Source organism: Ambystoma mexicanum, chromosome 2p (assembly GCF_040938575.1).
Source record: "Ambystoma mexicanum isolate Mex_15411 chromosome 2p, UKY_AmexF1_1, whole genome shotgun sequence".
Lineage (NCBI taxonomy): Eukaryota > Metazoa > Chordata > Amphibia > Caudata > Ambystomatidae > Ambystoma > Ambystoma mexicanum.
Window position 1 is genome coordinate 379,008,495 of NC_090923.1, and position 22,648 is coordinate 379,031,142.

Below are 22,648 nucleotides of genomic sequence, written 5' to 3' on the forward strand. Positions count from 1 at the left end.
ATACAATCCAGAGTTGGGAGACATCCGTAAGATTGATAAGAAACTACAACCCTTTCTGTAACAAGATGAAAGTCTCTGATAAGTTTACTCTGAAATGTCCCTCCTTACCATCCAATCTGAAATAAATGATTGTAAGGAGAAAACCATGCACAAATAACATAGAAAACAGACCATAACATTCAAATAAAAAAGATGCCTCACCTGTACAAATATCGACATTTCATAATTTCAGAGACAATCAATTTACCCGTCATGGGGCAGGAACACACACTTAAAGGCCATTTTACATCTACAATCATCAACATCGTGTACCTCATTATGTGCATAAAATTCCCTTGCATGTGCTCATATATAAACAGGTCAACAATTTCTTAAGCACATGTGCCTCCACTGACATATTATAAAACGATGAGCAAAGGACAGCCCGGTCGGTGAGCATTTCATGGAAACAAATCATACACTTGATGATCCTAAAATTGGTGTCCTCCACGGGAATTTCGGACTGACATGCGAGGAAGACATATGAGTTCAAATGCATGCAAATATTCATTATAGTTAGAGGTGGCTTGATCAGTTTTCATGGGTCACCGGTTTCATGAGTTACTATTGCAACTTACAGGCTCACTCTTCCCACCAACAGAGATGTAGGGATCACAACACTCAGACCTGAAACATCTGAATGTTTTGATCCCAATGTTTCCAAAGTGCTTCACTGGCATATGACTGACATTGCACCTGTCCCATTAGCCTCTCTCAATGGCTCATTGTCATACTGACTCCTCAAAGCTCTTACCAGCTCTCAAAATGCCTCAATCCAGCAAGCCTCCCAGAGACCTGTGAGGGCCCCTGTCCTATGTCAGACCGAGTTCTTTCTTCATGTTTGTGATGAAACACAATCCTGATGTAGAATTTGACACACATTTACGGCACACTCCATGTGTAAAAGGTCTAACACATGACTTGTTGTGTCTCCTCTCTACCGGCCTTCTAGAAGCACAACCCTGATGCGTGGATGATTGTGCCACAACTGATCTTACAAAGCGACTGGACTGAGATTCAACAGGACTGCACCTACCATGACTCACACTATCCCATCCCCTCCTACCTTCCTGACAGTACTCCAAAAGCATGTGCAGGGCGCCTTTTTCCCTTCCTTTTCCCTTATTTTTAGTTCCACTGGCTCCTGTCCCACTTAACACAGTGTAGCATTCAGACCTTGAAGAGTGCAGTGTGCGGGGGTGGGATGACATCCGTAAGGCACACCACTCTGAACAAACTGCAAATCGGGTATCCAGACAGGCATAGAAAATGAAATAAAGCAAACACAGAAGGGGCTATTTAAGTTTGAATGTTTTTTTAAATTCTTCATTTCATTTCTGTCTGAGAAAGTACTCACCACCATTAAATGTAATAAACACATTACTCTGTTAGCCTAATTAACATAGCAATGTGTTGTTTTCTTTTGGATCAACACTTTGTCGTATATTGCTAATACCATCTGACTTGATGTACAGATTTGGCTGAAATATTCCTAGAACAAGGGGGGCAAAATTTTATTAAGAAAACAAAAATATTAGCATCCTAATCCCATTATTTTCATATAGAGAGAATAAGAATTAATTTGGGCATAATGCATCATAGATATTTTTTGTGTGGTTTTATGTAAGTCCATCTAGAAGTTTCTAAAAGATTTGATGGAAGAATTGGTGTGCTTGTTCCCAAATTGTATTTGTAGATCTCCCATGGTGCATTGCAGCACAGAGTCTTTTCAGAATTGAAAAACTGCATTTTTTGCTCAATGCAAGTGTTTTCCACTGTAAATGTAGGGGATGACAGGTCGTATCCGTGTATGTTCTAGTGAAGGTGTATGGGACACGGCTGAGCATCATGGCCCATTGGTGGTGCTCTTTTTGACTAACTGGTTCATCAGCCGTGGCCACCTGCCATGTCCAGTGGAATATGCTGATTTATTAGAGAGAGAGATATGGGCCATGCCTGAAAGCCATTGTCACTGACCATGGCTAAATGCCTTGGCAATTACGCCACAGATTTGTTGCCTAATTTCAGGAATATGGTTCAATGTCATGGCTGTTGGCATCTGGTTAGTTACTAAAAAGTGGGCTCTGGGCCAAGGCCATAGGCCTGGGCCCCTCGCCATAGTCTAGGGTGACTCACCATGAACAGTGGGACATGGTCTTTTTTTATTAGTTACTGCAACATAGACAGTGTCCACAGCCAATGTTCTTGGGTCATGGTATCTGGTTAGTATCTAGTTTGGAGAATATGGACCCCACCCATGGGCCTGGGTACTGCCCATTGCTGAAGGCCATGGCCAAGGGTTCCCACAGTCTTTTTGACTTATTGGTTCAACATGAGGAGTTACGATGGATAAAGATCAAGGCCACCCTGGAGAAAATATAAAATAACAAAACCCTTGAAATTCAGTCAACAATCTTACCAAATAAATATAAAGAACAAAAATGTATTTTTTAAAAGTAAAAGACAATCAATAATGAAAATATATAAGTATTGTTTCCTTTTGTAACAAGCAGGTAGGCCTAGAAACACAAAACAGTGGTTTGTGTTGCGAGTTTGGCAGTGGGGATATTTTTGCCAGTAATCTCGCAAATGCAATTTTTTTGGTGGATTGCAATTGCCACCAATTTTACCACACCATCAAACTCCGAGGTTTCAGGCGAAGTGGAGGATTTACCTTCAGCACAGAGCTGTGGAAGCAGAACATTGGTGGTTGAAATTATGTGCAAAAATCATGGGTTTATCGCCATACCTATATTGAGGCCCAATCTGCCTGCTTGCGATTGTCAACCAGTCTTGGACTGGGACTAAGACAATGCCAGGAACCAGAAAAAAAGTGGCCCACATTTGCGAATTGCAGTTCACAATCACACAACAACCTAGAGTCAAAGAAATTGGGGAAATGGCACTAACCTAGTTACACTTTGCGCCCCAAAACGTTATTTGGCGTTGAAGGAAATCATGCAGTCACAGACACTGGAGGGATAGAGGTCAGAACCCCACCTCTTACAAATGGATAAAGGAACAGTCCCTCAGAAAAATGATTCTGCACCACACGGATGTAAGTATGCTTGAAATAAGCACTTTTTTTTTAAATGATCATAACACAGAAAAATAGATATTGGTCATGTTTTTGTTTTTTAGCCCATAGGTGACACGTGTTTCGGCAAATACATCACTGCCTTTTTCAAACCAGGGCTTGCTTTGTAACAAATTGTTAGCACATTAGTACTGTTATATTTTCATTTAGTGGAAGAGAAAACAAATTTGAAAAAGTTGAATCATTGTCACGTTTATGCAGAAGAGAAATTGAGTTGGACAGAGAGAAAGAGGGGTAGTGGGGACGGATTAAATGGGGTAGAGAGAGAGGAAAAGAACATACGTGTAAGTACCCATTGTTGCAAAAAATAAATTTGGAAATTTATCTTAGTTGTTGCACTAGAATAAAAACAGCAAATTACATCTAGATAGTGAGAACACTGCATAAGAGTCGTGATTGTGTTACGTAATTTGCAACTGATTGTTGTACAGTCACTGGTTAATCAATGAATAAGAAGTGTTTACAAGCAAATTTGGATGAATATGAGTATAAGTAATTTAGGTGAGGCATAGTACAAACGCTGTATTAAGGCAAATATCAAAATCTGATGTATACGGATCATTGCAAAGACATTACCCGTGTGTGGAGGCCAAGAGATTGTGACACGAATGAGATAAATGTAATACCGGGTTCAATCCTGCTGTGAAAAATAAGTATGGCAAGACTCATTTTAATGGAACATTTCTATGAACATGAGCTAAATATGTATCACGCACGTGCGCAAGTAGTTGGAATCCTAGACAGTCTAGCGCAAAATCACTGGGCGCATAGCGCTATACATTTATACATGTATGCAAATAAATGCACATAGAAGGTGAAGGCATGTTGTGCACCGATTAGTACGATCATTGGAAATGAAAAACGGGATGGAATTGCTAATAAAAACAGGGTATGCGTACACATTGTTTTGAAAAATTGTGGCACTGCTACACGCATTTTTGTTACCATAAAGGAGCAAAGGACATGACAAGGAAAATGGTTTCTAACACCCATACCTGTCAGTGCATGCTTGAGCAGCTTGTCAGCTGCGGACCGTCTCGGCGCTGCACCGGCCTTTCTCTGTTAGTTAAGTAATGTTGTTCCTGGTTGTCTGGGCAACCGATAAAGGCCGTCATTACTTTCTATTACAGGCGCCATGTTAAAGTGTGTTGAGTAAGTTATTTCTGAAGTTGCCTAGGCAACATCCACAGTCCCTCGTTGGTTTCAAGGAATATTTTGAATCCTCAAAAGTGAATCGATCACTATGTTTACTAAATGTAAAGATGATGGTACATAGCAACGATAGTCGTGTCGTAGTGCAGTGTGGACTAACATAAAGCATTCGTGCAATGTTCCAGATTACGGAGCATAATACCACATTTACAAAAGAGGGAGAAGAGACGCGCGTGTGATGCCAAGCACCAGAATTATAGCACAAAATATTTGTATTGCGTGTATTTCTATACACTAAGGCGTAAAAGTGTGCCTCACACATAATATATTTAGAAGAGAAAATATATATAATGGAATGAACGATGACTTCTATGTAATATGTGTTCTGAAAAAATGCCGGACTGAATGTCTGTGATTCTAAGGACAACCATACGAGGAAAATAGTATCATACTCACAATTAGTACATAAACAAAGAGTATTGTTATTACTTATTACAGAAAACACCCAAGTAAAGAAAAATCAATCAGTCCAAATAGATTATAGTGATGAATGTGCGGACACCTGAAAGTCAGTTCCGAATGCTAATGGGAGAAAAGTAGCAGTACAAAAATATGATATTGAAGACATGTTGTTAAGTTCGAAAAAGGGAATGAAAAACAGCAATACAAAAATATGATATTGAAAACATGTTGTTAAATTCAAACATGGGAATGAAAACCAAGTTTAATTGCTGAACATAGTGCTTCAAAGAAAACAATACATTTCACTGTCCGTGTTTAAACCTTGTTTTAGAGTTCGAAAATGGCAGATCAGGCGGGCTTCTGCTTGACGTAACATGATTTTCAGATTGCCGCACCTTTTACCAAGCCTGATATTTTGTAGACCACTGAAAAGAATATCTCTCTTTTCATACAATTGGTGTGCCTGTTGCCAGTGGTTTGCTAGAGGTAACGTTATATTTTGACTGCCGATTCCTGAGAGGTGTTCACGTATCCAGGTCTGAAGTTCCCGGATCGTACTGCCAATGTAAATTGATTGGCATACACAAATTATAGCGTATACCACACATTTTGTTCTGCAATTTATATTTTGATTGATTTCAGTCTTATTGCCAAATTTGTCCTTAAAAACAGTGGTTTTCGGATGTGCATACTGACACATCGAACTGGTGCCACATTTTCGAAATCCAAAGTTATCCTTGGTGAGCCAAGTAGTCTGTTTGATGGTGTCTGAAGGGAGAAACGAAGGACTCATTTGGTTTCTAAGAGTCGGTGCTTTTTTGAAAATTATGCATGGTTCTTTTTGGATGAACTCAGATATTTGGGGATCAAGTTGCAGTATGTGCCAATTGCGTTTCAAAATTCTTTGGATTGCAGAGTGATCATGACTGTAAGTTGTAATAAAGCCTACTGCTTCAGGTTGTTTAGCGTGTTCAGTTTGTTGATGAGTTAGTGTTTGCGATTGAGATAATGTTGAAGCTTTAACTCGTGCTTTTCTGATCTGCTTTGGAAGGTAACCACTTGCTTTAAAACCAGAGGAAACTAAGTTACATTCTTGATCAAATTGTGTTTGTTCTGCACAGTTTCTAAGGGCAGGAATGAATTCACCTGCCGGTATATTGTTTTTGACACGTTGTTGGTGACATCTGGTGGCAAATAGGGTTGAATTTACCTCAGTTGGTTTTCGGAAGGTTTTGGTGAACAATTGATTGTTCTCGACGTAAATCGTAAGATCCAGAAAATCTATTTGTGTTGTACTTGTGTGTGATGTAAATTAAATTCCAAATAGATTCTGGTTCAATAGATTGTTGAATTCCTTGAATGCTTCGAGTTCCCCTCTTCAGATCAAAAGCACATCATCAATATACCGAGCCCATAAGATCACATGCTCGGTATTTTGGGTGTCTGCATAGATTATTTTCTCTTCTAGCATCCCCATGAAAAGATTAGCAAGTGCGGGGGCGTACTTAACTTAACACCCATCGCCACACACTGACGCTGGTGATAGAACTTATTGTCAAACATGAAGATATTAAATTCCAATGTTGCTTGGAGCATTTCTTTTAGCATGTGAACCTGATGGTAGTGAGAAGCACTGGAATCTCGGAACACATAGTCATGTGTCTGAATTGCTGATGTGTGTTTGATTGACGTGTATAAAGCACACACATCCATGGTAGCAAGGAGAAAATCAGGTTGCCACACTATTTGTTGCAGTGTTTTGATTGTATGGGTACTGTCCTTGAGGTAAGCTTTTAGTTTAGGTACTTCTGGTCTCAAAATACTGTCAATATAGGCTGATATGTTTTCCGTTGCCCATCCATTCCTGCTCACAATCGGTCTGCCTTCAGGAATCTTAATGAAGGGTTTGTGAACCTGAGGTAAAAAATATATTGTTGGCATCCTGGGATGTTTGATGAATAGGATCTTTTTCTCATCATCAGTGATCAATCCTTGCCTGTGCCATTTTGAGATCATCTTGTCCAATTCAGAGGTAATAGTTGGTGTGGGGTTAGTCAGTAATACTTCATAACAGTTGGGCGTTGAAAGGTGTTGATATGACATCTGTAGATAATCACTATGATTCATAATCACAATGTTACCGCCTTTGTCAGCTTCCTTAATTACGATGGTTGTGTCGTGCTTGAGAGTTTGAAGGGCTAGTTTCTCTTCTTTAATGAGGTTCCAATTGGTTCTAGATCGTCTTTGTGGTCTGTCCATTAGATGGTGAATGTCATTGGTGACAGCTTTATAAAAGATATCAATTGCATTGGCAGGTGGTAGCTGTGGGGTAAACTTGGATTTCGACCGGAATTCGGTTTCAGTTAAAGAGCTGGGAACCGCGTTTAATTCAGTTAGAGTTTGGAAAATCTCAGTTGATTGAGATTCATCTAGTGTTCTTACGAGGTGAATGTTCTCAATGTCTTCTATGCTCCAATTGCTTGCCGGAATTCTTGGTTATGCTACAGATGATATTGGCACCTGGGTTGCAAAAAATGTTTTAAGTTTCAGCTTGCGGGTGTATTTAAATAAATAAATCTGTAAATCTATGCTATTGAATCGATGTGTAGGTGCAAAGGACAGTCCCTTGTTAAGTAATGCAATCTCATGAGTTGTTAGAACTGGATAAGTTAAGTGCTAAATTAGTTACTGCCGGTTCCTTGCAGCCTCTCTTGTGCTTGCTCTTGTTTGCCTTTTGAGTTTGTCCTGCTGATCTGGATTTCTTGTGGTACCCCTGCCCCCTCCTTCCTCTTCTCCGATCAAAGTAGTTCCACTCTGTGAGTTGGTGGGAAGGCGAAAACTGACTTGCTTGGTTGGAATATCTCTATTAGCTTTTCTGTATTTCCGGATTTGATTGATGAAGCCGGACTTAGGTTTGGTGGTGGTTTGTTCATCCGAATTAGTCGATGCACTGGGGGTTTCTTCACCATCTGAAGAGGCCGAGGATGTATTAGGGGTACTGGCTTTGGACAAGACATTAGTGTATTTGTTTCTCTCTGTCCAACTCAATTTCTCTTCTGCATAAATGTGACAATGATTCATCTTTTTCAAATTTGTTTTCTCTTCCACTAAATGCAAATATAACAGTACTAATATGCTAACAATTTGTTACAAAGCAAGCCCTGGTTTGAAAAAGGCAATGATGTATTTGCCGAAACACGTGTCACCTATGGGCTAAAAAACAAAAACATGACCAATACCTATTTTTCTGTGTTATGATCCTTAAAAAAAACACTTATTTCAAGCATACTTACATCCGTGTGGCGCAGAATCATTTTTGTGAGGGACTGTTCCTTTATCCACACAACAACCTATTTTAGTAATGCCAGCTGGCTCATTTTTGTGCAACATTTCTTTTTTTTCAGGAACATTTTGCATCTTAAGGCAGATTGGGACAGGAACATTGGTGAAAACACCAAAATGCACAGTATTGTAAATCAATAAAGTGTCCCACATTGGCCCAGAAAACGGTCCCACCCTAGCGTGTCTGGTCGACTGTCCCACCCTAGCATGGCAGGTCGGCTCTTTCAGTCATTCCCCTTTGCCATATGAATCAGTCCAAACCTTGTGACAACTATGCACTCAAGTAAGGAATATGCATACATTGTGCATGAGGGACAATTTAAAGTTTGCCTTCACATCAAATACAAATGTATCTCCTGTGCTCTTAACACAAGCATATTCATCCAGCATTATAATTCCACTACTCAGTGACATAGCAATACAGCAACATCTGAACCAAACATCAGACCCCAACTGCTTCCTCCGTCCACCCTCTCCCCAGATCCCCCCCCCGCATCTCCCCCCAACTTCAGTCCCATTTCAATCACAAGGGTGTGCACTCCCTTCAGCCAGACCAACTCAGCAATCCAATTTAACATCTTGGGGCTCTCCTATGCATGTGCTCTCTAAACACTCATGTTCTATGATATTCGTGGTGGCTTGTCATCTTTCTGACCATTGTTTTCCTTAGGTCCACAGAATGGAAACACTCATGGAGAGTATGAGCATTTGTGTTAACTTTAAACATTTCCCTTCCTAAATTAGGGTAAAAATGTACAAAGTCCATTGTAGGGACCAAGAACCTTTAAAACATCTAAATGCAATATATGCATCTTTGTGGGCCCAGAGGGTAAATGCATACGCCAGTGTCAGGCAGGTGCCCTGCAATCTTTCAATGGAGGCTTGGCTGCAAGTACTGCTGCACGGCACTTGAAATCACACACTGGTCCTCAAGCTGCTTGGTGGATCCCTTTGTTGATTCCCGTTGTCATTAAGGGAGCATACGTGCAGTTTGAGTAGATGATATGTTGTCCTAAGCAGTGTACTTATTTTATACTTTGACCACTAGAGTGCTTCAGATGGGCCCACAGTTGCTAACATGGTTGTACAAGGGAACCTAATCTAATGCTTGTACAAGTGACAACTAAAGGTTTGAAAAGAAATGCATTTATTTTGTATGTTCAAGGGACAAATTCCAAGACACAAAGGGAAGTCAAATGAAGGGACAGATCTACAATGGAATAAGAATAAGACCATTAGCAATATGTGATATTATCCGACAAAAGAAAATGTACAATTAAACTGAACTTTCATTTTCACAGTTACCCCAGATTATGTCACATGTATGCAGATTTCTGCAATGGCGACACAAACGTTTCTTCAATAGGGACAGCTAGCTCCTAGATTCTGAATCATAAATTGTTTCCCTTCGCCCTAATTGGGCCCTCCATGGCAAAGAAGGTGGACAAAAGGATGGATTGTTAGTGTAATAGCTTAACATATAACGGGTTTGTCTCTGTCACACCTGAAGACAGCAGTAACGATTGCTTTTGTTAAGCTACACAACAAAACACAAGTTAACAGAATAGATGGCAGAACTAAACTGAATTAGAATTAACACTCAGGAATGCTTCATAAGAATGTATAAAAATAATATTACTCTTTAGTTAATTTGACTATACAATGTTTTGGTTGTGAGTTAAGAAAATAGGATTTTGTTCAGCACAATTGTGAATTCTACATAGCCGTCCGTTTCTTATTGTTGTGGCTGATCAGAACATGTGTATGCGAACGCACTAACATTTTGCCACCTAATTTGTACAATGCATGTGCTTAGGAATGCATTTTTACAACAAATAGTGTACTGTTGTGCTAATGTGCATTTGTGATAATTATTCACTTTTTCAAAGAAAAAGTAAATTCTTATGTGTAGCTCCTAAGGAATAAGACCTTCCACTGAGATGGAGCCCACACTGTCATAAAAGTGCCTCTACCTTTTCTTTTGAAAGAGACCGCACTGAACCGCTGGAACATCTGCATGATTCAATGAACGTACACGCTATAGTAGATTAGCCTGTGTGCTGATTGCAGAATGAGAACTCACAGTACAATTCTGATCCAAAAGCTATCAGTTATTTGCATATCCTACATATGTGCTAAGGTGCCCCAAACCTCAACGTATTGCAAGTCAAACAGGAGGTCGTTGACAAAATGGAATGAATTCAGGTAGATTGTTTTACGGAAGATCAGGCATCTCCAAGATATATTAATCATCGTATGGACTGGGATGTTTTTTTTTCTCTCCAATAAAACACGGGGTCCCGTTTCCATGTACAGCTTAGCTGATGCTTTTACCCAACACTTAAATGGTGGCTGTAGTGTCTGTTTGGAGTGTGTTTCTTCAACCACCTCTGAATGTCCCTGCAATTAGCTATTACAGAAAAGTTCAGGCGTTAATGCTCCTATAACAGGTTAATTCTCCTTCAGTACAGTTTGAACTATTTTTTAACAAAATTGCAACTCATATTATTCCTGAAGCAAAAGGCATATATAAGTTGCCCTCTGATTTGTAATGGTGTGGAGTGAGGGTATATACTTTGAATTTCATAGTGGAATTTATTATGGTATAGAGTGGGTGTTTGTCCCTTAGTTTTGTTATTCCCAATCTTTGCACAACTTTTTGTTAGAGTAGCCTTAACTCTTGATTAAAAGCACTTTTTAAGGTACTATAGGACAGAAGCAACAGGGAAATTTGAAAATCCATTATATATGTTTCTTTTTAAGAGAATAGTAAAAATGTAATCTCTATATGGGGTTATATCTCGATAGAGCCAACTTAAAACTGCTCTTAGTCTATAAAGTACATATTTCGCTTTTGCTTTCTGATTTTGAGTGAAATTACCCGTTTCACATTAAATAGTATATTCCTATTCAAATTGAAGACATATACCTTGGGTTTTGCCTAAGAATGGAACGTGTTCTTGTGCTTAACACATTGATTTCCAAACCTCGCCATAAAGGCTCCATTTCCCAAATGAGCATTCAGTTATCAGAAAACATTTTGGACAGGATTACATACCCTACATTGTTAGTTAGCATTGCTACTTAGCACATATCTGTTGTATGAATGAACACCATTTCAGATCTCCTATTATTTTTGCCCAGATAACATTTAAGGCTGTGCAACATTTGCAATACAAGTGTTCTTATTTTGCATGTGTGATCACAACTGCTAGTATAGGTCAGGGAGAACGTTGTATCCTTGCCCAAACAGTATGTTTTTTCTAATTTGTTCACCAGGCCTGCACCAAAGGCTTAGTCGATGCTATCCTATTTTCTTTAGGGTCTGATAAACAGAGCATTTTCCAGAGGGATTGTGCGATTATAAAATGTGTCTGTGAATCAGGCCCTTAGTCTCCATCTCCCTTCCACTATCCTTGTTTCTTTCTTTCTTTCTGTTCCCTTTTTTGTTTCTTCCTTTGAGATCAAGAGAAGGGCAGAGAAAGATCGATTGCACCTCCTCTAATGTAGCACTTACCAACACAAATAGCACCAATCAGATGGTCTGTCTTTGTTCAATGTTTTGCATTAAGTCGCTTGAAATTGTAGGTAAATGATAATATTTCTAATATGATGGCCAATTAGCGTGCAGCATCCATGTTTTGAAACTTTAATTATATTTCCCTTTACCGACTTTGTGACAGATGTCTCATGTATGTGTATGTTTTGAGTTCATTATTCATTGTCTCTGAATTTCTACTCGCTGTGCAAAATGCCCTGATGCTTTAATTGCCGCCACTGAAATTAACACAGCCAGTTACAGCTCGAGATGTTTAGTGCTGACACTTTCCAGCACTGTTCATATTTTCTCTTATGAATATATGAACAGTATTTAAAAACTGCAGCACGCCAGAGACTTCCTGCTCTGCAGGGGTGACAGTCTGCAATGACACAGCTTCGAGCATTTTTCACAGACAAGAGGCAAAATGTTACCCCCTCAAGGGGAAGTATGATTTCAACAGCTTGAAGTGAGCTCATTTGTAACCGTCTCGCCATTTTCTCTGCTATTTTGTGTTAAAATTATCTTATATTTCGCTGCCAAGAAAGGTCAGGCATTCTTTTTTTGTCGGCTTGCTTGCAACACAAAGATAATGATTTCATTAATTTCACTGAGGTTATTAAGCATATTACTGTAGCCACACATTTCCAATATAATACACTCGCCGAATGCGTAGCCTGATGCTATGGTAATGAACATTCTGCTAGATATTGCCAGGAATGATAAAGGTGGTTGCATTGGCATTGGCAGCCAGAGGGCAATACTCGTGATATGGTGGAATTCTTGATGATATGGCACTGTACCATGTTTTGGGTGGCAAGATAATATCAGTGCAAAGCTATTGCCTCTCCGCTAGTACAGCTAGACATGGTATTGCATGATAAAGGCTTCGGATGGGTGAGGCTGCCCATAACAAACCAAACAAACAACCACCTCGAACCATATCCCTCCTGCCTTTCATTACATATTTGGACCCCAGCTGCATTCTGGTTATTGGAGATCAGTCAAATGTAAGCATGCGAGGTCGGTGCAAGTTGTTAGTTGGTCATACCCTCAGCCCATGTGTCCTGTGCCACTGGTGATCTCAATTAAATCCTGCATGCATGTTGCTCCTTGTTATGGTTTCAACACTGGGGATTAATTGTCTCTTTTTCAGAAATGGCAGGCCATTTCCATGAATGTTGTGTGTGCATGGTTGACAGACCAAATGATGTCAATTACATCCTGGGTGCATGTTTGCACCCTCTTATGATTTCATCACTGGAGGATAATTGAATATTTGTCAACAATGCTCCACCACTTCCATGAATGCTGCGTGCACATGGTTGACATACCGAATGATGTCAATTACATCCTACATGCATGCTGCTGCTTTTTATGATTTCATCGCTGGAGAATAATTGTCTCTTTTTCAGCAATGGTACACGAGTTCCATGAATGTTTTGTGCACGTGGTTGACGGACCGAATGGACCTGCAGCTCCACATCTATCAACTGAAAACGCTGATTAGGATGGTTAAGGTAATATTGATTGCATACCTGTTTACATAAATCGAGCATTTTGAATAAAATTGTATATGAAATAATGTAATAGCCAATCGGAAAATTGAAAGAAAGTCTGCAGTGTGTACCTTGAAAGTGAACAATAGACACATTATATAAGACAGAGGTGATTTAGCTGTCTGGCAACAAGATTTGTATTTTTGGATGTGCACCAAGTCCAATAGCATGTGTTTCAAATATCCTCCCTTTTGGGGGGGATATCCTTTTTTTAAGTGGCATTTTACTGTTGAACATCTTGTGGCATTTGGATGACTGCAGTGTTCCCCTCCGAGCTACTTCTCTTTAAATCTTTTCGGTGATCATTATTGCAATGCAAATCGATATTGGTCTAATAGTTAATTGAAGTAGAGTATTTTACAGTGTGTGAATACAGAGAACTACAAGAGATAACAGAGGCGAGATAACATACCCTAAAAGTGCATCTCTATCCCTCCAGTATGTGTGTTTTTCTTGGGCTAATGATAATTATTTCAGTGTGAAATCACAGTAGTGTGCGTGAACTAATAGACACACAGGAGGAGACAAACATGTTGGTGATCATTTTGACTTATAATCTGATGCATTTTTAGTGCTTTTAAAATGTTTACACTATTTTATAGAAACAGCACATACATTATCAAAGTAACACGCTTCAAGTATTTGTATGCAAAATTATGTAAATACCAAAATTACTTCCGTCATCGGTATTACAGCATTTGATTTATTTTATTCAGTACATGTTTAATTAGGTTTCTTCTTTTGATAATTATTTCTGAAAAGCAATTTCATAAACGACAGACACAAAAAGTGCAACCCCTGGCCTGCATGTTTTAGGATGTTTTTATACTGCTAGAGGTTTACTGAGTTTCAAAGCAGTATGGGTCATACAAGTAATCTTGAAATACCTTAGTTCTATCGTATGCAGGCTTAAGTTATTGATGATGTAGAATCTCTCTGGACACATCTCATGTAGAGGGTGACAGTAAAAATGTACTGTACTCCCTTTTGAGTATGTTTTTTTCATATTCAGCATACGCAAGCCTCCAACCATCCCACCAATCTGTCGATGGTGGCAGAGAAGCAACAGCGACGCACTACAGACATAACACCTGGTCTGAGCTTGTGTAAGCTTATACATTTAATTCCATATATCATTCTATGCCCTTCTTTTAGTCTCAAAGAAAGAAGGAACAAATGAGTGGGAAGGAAGGAAGGAAGGAAGGAAGGAAGGAAGGAAGGAAGGAAGGAAGGAAGGAAGGAAGGAAGGAAGGGAGGAAGGGAGGGAGGGAGGGAGGGAGGGAGGGAGGGAGGGAGGGAGGGAGGGAGGCTGAATGCAAAGTTAGATGGAAAGGCAGAAAAGTGTATTAGCACCCTGTGGGGAGAGCAAGCCAATCAGGAGGCTGGAAACATAGGCTGAATCAACACTTACCTCATACAGAACCTTGCCTATCCAATCCATGGCAGCCATCCTGGTAAAAGATTTTCTTTCCGTGAACGGGACGCTGGGAGGCGGCCCGTTCACAGAAATAAAATACTTTGAATTAGCCCCGTCCCAGCCTGTAGGATGGTGGTAATAGCGTTAACCACCGCTCCAAAGTCTGGAACTGGTGGTAACGTCCCAGGGCCCGAGCTAAGGGCCCGAATGAAGCGAGGGCGGGCCCTGGCCCATTACCATCCATCCAGTCCTTGGAACAGGTGGTTAACACTATAATAATGATGCATGGAAGGGAAGAGAAATGAAGAAATGGAAAAAGGAAATGTTGATACCGGTTCAGTGATGCAATCAATATGCAAAATTAAACATCCAATTCGGACAGTGATAAAACATTTTTGAGAAGTCCCACACTAACCTTTAAGTAAACCTGAGCACACTAGTAGTGCTTGTAGGGCAAAATCATTATTGCCTAAAATTGTATAGAGGAACACCTTTAGGTGATCAGAAATAGCAATAATACATATTAGCACTCTGGCTGGAACAATGGCATCCTGAGTTCTAGTCAGGGCCAGGGCTTCCTGTCAATAACTGCCGATAAAGCCATGGATCTCTTGGGCTCTCTGGATGCCATGTTGCGATGCGGCTGCTGACGTTTCCTTAAGTCCTCTTCCACAATGTCCCTGTATCCTACAATGTCCGTGAGGCATGCACCTCCCTCTGGTTCCTTGTCACCACCTAGGTGCAGAAAATGAAAAGGGACTGAGGCCTAAAAGGTGCTTAGTGTCCTTTGCTCAGCAGCCAAGTTTCAATAGCACTGGGTATCTATAATTATTTTTAAATGTAATCTGATAGGTTCTAAAGCATTACTGCATCACACATCAATCTTTAAATGGGCCAGGGCTAACCGGGGCAAAGCCTTGGAAGTCTCCAAAAAAGGCTCCTGAGCTAGGGCATCCACCATCCACCCCCCACCCTTGACTAGCCCCAGATACACCGACCCCCTCAGGCAGGCAGCCCATTCAGCCAAAGAGCTCAATGGTTAAGGGGCTGCCAGCAGGTTTCAGCACGTCTGGTTAGAAAAAAGAAAAAAGGAGAGACATTGGCTCCTTGTGTGAAAGGGCTGCCTGCTGGGGGTTGGCTCCTCTACCTAAGAAACAAAAGGAGACGTAGGGTGCACCAAAAGAAATTATAGCAGTGCACCCCAGCCCTCCTTTTGTTTCTTAGTGAGAGGAGCTAACCCCCAGCAGGCAGCCCTTCACTCAAGGTGTCCATGGTTAAAGGGCTGCCTGCAGTGGTTTACAACTGACTCACCATGACACTGTGAAAGGATCAATGACTGCACTGTAAGGCCATGGACAGGATTTGAGTCCTTAAGCATAGAAGCATAACTCTAGGGATTTGGTAAAATAAATCATTTTGGTAACCATGACATAAATGAGGAAACCCCAAAAAAGTCAAGGTTGCTTTTGCTCACTTTTCGAGGAGCTTCTTTCGAACTTGGCAAATTCTGATTTCTGGCATTCAACCCTTCCCAAATGTTTGTGGGGGGACTAGGAAAGGAGTTAAGTACAAGGACCTTGCCGTTCTTGGGCCTTAACTCTCCACAACACTATAGAAGGCTCAATGTCTGACCACCGCAGAGACAGGCTTTGCATCCTCAAGTACCTTGCACAGAAGCACAGGCTTAGGGTGTTGGCAAAAAATCCCTTTTATAACCATGACATAAATAATCCATATTAGCACTATGGCTAGAATAATGGCATCCTGAGAGCCAGTCAGGGCCAGGGCTGGCCCATGTCATAAATGAGGAAGCCCCCACAAATTCAGGGATGTTTTGCTTGCTTTTCGGGGAGCTTTCAAATTTGTCATATCTGGATTTCTGACATGCAACTCTTACCATACATTTGTGGGGGGCCTAGGGAAGGAAGTAAATATAAGTGTTTTGCCATCTGTTTTTTCTTGGGCTGCCTTTAACTTGTGCCTTTAACTTGCCTTGGCTCACCAAGAGATGAGTAAATGCCAGACATACCACCTGGCACAGCAAATACTTTTCTCTAGCTGTGTCTCCTTTCAGCGCTGTGCCACATAGGATACGGTTGAGTCCCATGATGAATTTGGTCAAATTGTACATATATATCTTCTACCTTTTCCTTCCCATGCCTTCCTGGGAATCTTATCTATCCCTCGCCCTCATCCCAACTATCTAGCTGACTATGCTTTTCCCTGCCACTAATGAATGTTCTATCATACTCCTCCTTTGCCTCTCTGACAGCCACAGGTGCCATAATATATGGCTGGAGGCGCTACACAAATGCAAGGTAACATAACATATATCCTCATTTACCACTACTAATGACAATGGGCCTCATTCCGAGGTTGGAGGTAAGGGTTAACGGTCACCGTTAATGGCAACGGTGACCGTTAACACTTACCACCATATTCTGAGTTCCCTTTGCGGGTCCCACTTTACCTCCTGCTTTTAGCAGGAGTAAATTACGGGACCCGCAAAGTGACCTTGGAGTAAATTACGGCACCGTAATTTACGGTGCCGTAATTTACTCCTTCCCCATTCCCATTGAGCCCTATGGGGGCAGGAATGGGGATGGGGAACCGGTATGGTGAATGGGGACTTACCGGTCCCTCCAACCTTGGAATGGACCGGTAATTACTCCATTCACCATGCCGGATTTCCATGGAGTAAATAGCTCCATGGTTGCTTACCATGGAGCTATTTACTCCATGGTTACCTCCAACCTCGGAATGAGGCCCCATGTCACATTGTGATTATGTCAATAACAGAGTACAAAGGAAGTGAAGGTAGATGTGTAATGCACTCTATTTGAACGTCTACACACCTATTGTCTCAAATGTATAAACAGAGAGATAACAAAAAATGTTTTTCACAAATTCACTTTGGTAATCTTTTTTAGTAACAAAGACTGAACTCATCAGTTAAGCCCATGAATCATTCTGGGCTGATCAGGAAAGAACAGTTGTAAGTGATTTAAATCCGGCACTTCACCTAAATCATCACCTAGCATGTAATGCACAACTGAAATCCTATTTATTTTGTGTCTAAAATGTATTTTATTCTGAACGATGTACCACTCGTATCATGCCCCTCTCCTGGAACCCCCCCCCACCCGGTCACACTGAACCAGGAACCAGTCTGGTTTACAAAGTTAAAATATTTATTTATGTAGTCCAATATAATCACACTATTTTAATGGGTATACAATAATCACCAATGGGGTGATGCAACACTAAGCAATCTCTTTAATCACAAGGAGTAATAGTGAGCAAAACAATTCAGCAAATAGCAATGTGGTTACTATTTCCCCCTGCACACCCCTCAATCACCCCAATAGGCAATGTAAAGAGATAGGAGGAGAGAGAGCAGGTATTCAGGAATGCAAAATTCAAACAAAATATCAATCCCAATTCCCCCCCCCCCCGGCAACACAAGAGCGAAATAGAATTGATTAGCAAGCTGTCAAAATGGTTTTAAAGTTATCTGAGAATGGATTGGGTAAAACACTAAATATGGTTTAAATGACTGAAATGGTTAAAATTCTAATGGGAGCCGCCTTAGATAGTTGCAGACAAACACTAGCAATGATTTGATACTAATAAGCAATGTGCATACTTAAAACTGAGGTCGGGTGCAAACAAAAGCTGTTTCACACGTGTAATATTTTGCCAAAATGAAAATTCACGGCAAACTTTTCTGCGTGCGGTAATCGCGATCGCGGGAGAACTATATGCATTTGTAATGCAGTTTTCGGTTCTCTGGAAAGCTGAGGATGTTAGCTACGAGCAGAAGTTGTTTGTTTCTAGCATACAATTTGAGAAAGTTATGGATGTTTTTGTGGAGGTCGTTTTTTTCAGATAGGCACAAGAAATGGGAAAACAGGGATGCACTTTTCAAAGACAAATGGAATTTCGTTTACACTAGGTTATGACTATAGAAAAAGAGAATGCCACACATGAATCTCCATCAGTCCTGGCCAGGGACCCTTCATGTGGTGTATTATCAATTTCTTTCTGGGATTCAATTTATTTATTCACAACACTATTGATTTATGATTTTAGAATACAAATGAGAGAAACTCAGCGCAAGGAGAGTTCTGACAATTCAAACTACTCCTAACAATCTCAGGTTCTAAATACAAGAGAGGAAGGGTTTAAGACAGGGATTGGACTATGGACAGTACATATGCTAGTGACACAGTCCTATCTATAGATACTCACTATATGGGTTTCAAACGGAACCATAAGGGATTCTGGTCAGGGACAAACTGCTGGGCACACCGGACTGGACTGGGTCTCCAATCAGCAAGGCGCTCTGGTCACCGCACGACAGGACTGGACAGGATCGGCACAGCACGGCACAGCACAGCACAGGATTGGGTTTAATCTGCCCTTCTTGGTTCTGAAGATGATTATTTAGCAGGCAAGCAGTTACAGCACAGCCCGGCTGTTTCTTTGGTTCCCCTTTAGTTTTGTGGGATTATTTCTGGTTCTGGAAATTCAAGGCCTTTTTGAAAATGGTTCAACTAATGGAATGGGCCTTTCTGCTTGCCAAGTTTCTGGAGTCGGGAGCAAGGAAAATGGATGGTTCTCTCGCAGGGTGCTCCGCCAGCAATCGGTTAGTGGGTGAATCTGTGTGTCCTTCTAAGTCCTCAGCTGTCTCTTTTTATGCTTATGATAAAGGGGGTGTGTGCTGGTTTATCCTAAGCGCGCCCCCATTAGGCAGGCGATTGGCTAGAGTCTCTTCTCTCCCTTGATTGGAGAAGAAAACAGGGTGTCACCATGATGGTGTGAGTTTATGAGTCAGAGAATCCTCCCCTTGCCCCTTTGAACATAAAATCTACTTTTGGTACAATACATATTTACATGGGTGCAATATTTAGAACAATAACATATATAAATCACATATTTTGTGCAGCAGATACTCCTTCAAACCTCGTCACTATAGGATCTTGTGTCTGCTTTTGACAGAAATTCACCCTTTTTGTCCGGAACACAATGTCCAGTTTATCCAAAAATGTGTACAAATATGCACGTTGAACATCGGCATAAGGGTATAACGTTTCATACTTCTGGCACAAATACATTTGGTGTAAAACCACCTTTTCTGCCGTTTCCTTCTAGAACATTCACACGGTTTTGCTGCCTCTTAAAATGTACAGTCAGAATTTAGATACACAAATATGTGATTTTTGTAATTTAAACAATTTCCAGTGGTAAGTTATATGTATTTAACAAAATGTTTCTTTGTGAATGTCCAGCCCCAAATGGCTGTTTGTCTCCGCTCTCCTTCTGGCTCTCTGCAGTTAGAAACAGTCTCCTCCCATTTCCTCCAGAGGCCCAGGCCACTTTACGACTCTTCACACTTAGCCTTCCTGAGGAAGTCCATTGTCTTCTTCCCCTGGCAGACCAAATTCTCCTCCCCTAATCTAATTATCACAGAGGTGTGACTTCCTGGTGGAGTGAGCAAAGGGGAGATGCCTGGACTCTGTGGGGGGAAGCTGTTGGACTGGTTTAATTTCTTTCAGTCAGGCTTAAATTCAATGTCATTTTGTTACATTTTTTTCTTGGTTTTAAACAAACTTGTAATTTCAAAACAAGCAGCTAGAACACTTATTCCAGATTCTAAACCGTGGGATTTAAATAGTTACAACCTAGGTTACTCTCAATAACAGGTCACTTAGTTTTCAGACATTAGATTTCAGTTGTACAAGTTTACAGTTTTAATGCAATCTACTGACAGCTGTCATACAGGCGTCCACAGGTACTGCGCCCAGATTTTGACAGATTTCACAGGCAGGCACATTTTTGCTGTGAATGTTTTGCTGACAAATTCAGCTTTTCAGGACATTGTCTATTCATAATGATTTCTTGAATTGAATGACTTGTATTACCCAGCAAGAATATAGGATGTTTGATGGTGTTTTGTACCGGCATTCTGAAGTTTCAGCAACCAAGAACAAGATTTGCAAGCAAGACTTTGGGTTTCTTTCAGCAAAGCTCTGCTTTTCTTGCTGGCTTCATTTTTACCTGTTGTGAAGCCCGGTGACATGTTTCAAGAGTGCGCTCTCTGTTCCACCACTGACAACATGCATGGCAGATTGGGCAGCTGTTTTGTTGCAAAGTGCGATTTCCATAGATTTTGGTGCGCACAGGGGTTTTGCGGCCATTTTGATATTTCTGGCACCACCAGAGCACAGTGATGCCGCAGGGCAGAGCATAAGTGGGTTAATACATCCCACAAAGCCCGAAAGCAGTATAGTAAAAAAATACAGAACATAAAGTCCAGAAAAAGGTGTATGTGAAACATTTAAAAATGTATTTGCTAGATACAAAGGGCTTAGTGCAGAAATGGAAGCAACCAGAATAAAATGCTCCCTAACCATATTTATTGAGACCTATAATGTTTGTTTATTGTAAGCGCTGACTAGTCCAGGCAATTGTTAACATTTGATTTGTTGGGGTAATTTCCCAGGTATACCGCAAGACTTCTGGGGGACTGCCTGACTCTCAAAGGCCCAACACCCTTCCCCAGAATAAACGGAGGACTCAGACAACAGCAAGTTAGAACTGTGGTTAATTACAAAAAACCAACAGGGATCATACAATATAATCAAGATTCTCTAGTACTTCTCAATATTCCATGGTGTGCTTTCCAGTTTTCTGGACAAATTATGTCATCCCTGGGCCCTTCCCCGAAAAACCTATCACCACAGATGATTGGGTGCTGAGAGTGGTATCCCTTATGGAATTTCCCTATAGAGGTTATTCTACTGGTCCTTGCATTTCAGGTGGCTGGTCTGTCCCGTCCCCAAGTTGCTATCTATTACATTGTTGCAGAGTAGTGGGCTTACCATTGGTTCTTGCCCCTTGCAATCCACCCCATATTTTCTATCTTGTGATTGGCTAGAGCTGATCTCTCCAGGCCTGGGACTCAATTTGGTGCTCAGCTCTCTGTGCACCTCTTCCAGGTGTTGTGAAAAGTCTATGGGCCTCATTACGAGTTGGGTGCAAAGGGATACCGGGCACCGGTAAGGACACCGGTGCCGGTAATCCCTTTGCGCCCTATTCCGAGGTCCCTTAACGGGTCCCGCTATGGGCGCCTGGTTTTACCAGGCGGCCTTAGCGGGAGCCGCAAAGGGACCAGGGAGCAAATAACGGTACCGCAAAATGCGGTACCGTTATTTGCTCCCTCCCCATTCCCATTGAGCCCTATGGGGGCTCAAATGGGAATGGGATTGCCTTTTTCAATGGGGACTTACCGTTCCCGTAAAGGTCGGACTAGACCGGTAAGTCCCCATTGAACCAGGTCGGAGTCGGAACCGGTTTTGGAGGCAGCCATGGTGCAAATAGCGCCATGGCTACCTCCAAACTCGGAATGAGGCCCTATGTGTCTGTATTGTATCTGCTAGTGTTCTACCTTTGCCTATGAGAGTGCATACCCACGTTGCAACACTTGTTTCTTTCTGGATCTGGGTTGCTGGGATTGACTCTCCTTTCCCACCACGAGTGAATGCCAATTATCTGGCTCGGCTGAATCACATGCTTGTAGACCACAAAATGAAGCTCTTGAGCATGCATTTATGAGTATTTATTCTCTTTTTCTGCAGCTGGTCCCTTGTCTTGAGTTTGGAATGTGACCAGTTATCTCTAACCTTGGCTGTGAGCCTGCCTTGCACTCTGTGCAGCCTGAATCAGCTCCTCTCATCTCATGCTCTGTAGCTTGAGGCCCTCTGTAATTTTCCTTAGACTTATAATATGATTTCTACCTGCTTGTGTTATACTATGTAACCTATACGTTAGTCACACATGGTCCTACCAGGCTCCATATATACTTGTTATGAAGACACTCACGGATGCAGGCAAGTTTTCTGAATAAGCATTTATTGAGTTAACAGGTAAAAATAACCCCAGCACAGCAGAGATCCCCTTGGTAATCAAAGGACAACAATAACTGACTAACATAGAACACTGGAGACTGAACAAGCAAACACATATTCTATGACCTCATC

General features: G+C 41.1%; 1 protein-coding gene across 24 annotated transcripts in view; it reads left to right on the forward strand.

Annotated features, from left to right (window-relative positions):
* Nucleotides 1-22,648, forward strand: part of CADPS (calcium dependent secretion activator) — a 2,044,505-nt gene that overhangs the window by 1,922,964 nt on the left and 98,893 nt on the right. For all 24 annotated transcript variants that reach the window (XM_069643727.1, XM_069643719.1, XM_069643721.1 and 21 more), the window contains one exon: nucleotides 13,046-13,150. In XM_069643727.1, coding sequence (XP_069499828.1) covers nucleotides 13,046-13,150 — 105 coding nt within the window. The remainder of the gene's footprint in view (nucleotides 1-13,045; nucleotides 13,151-22,648) is intronic.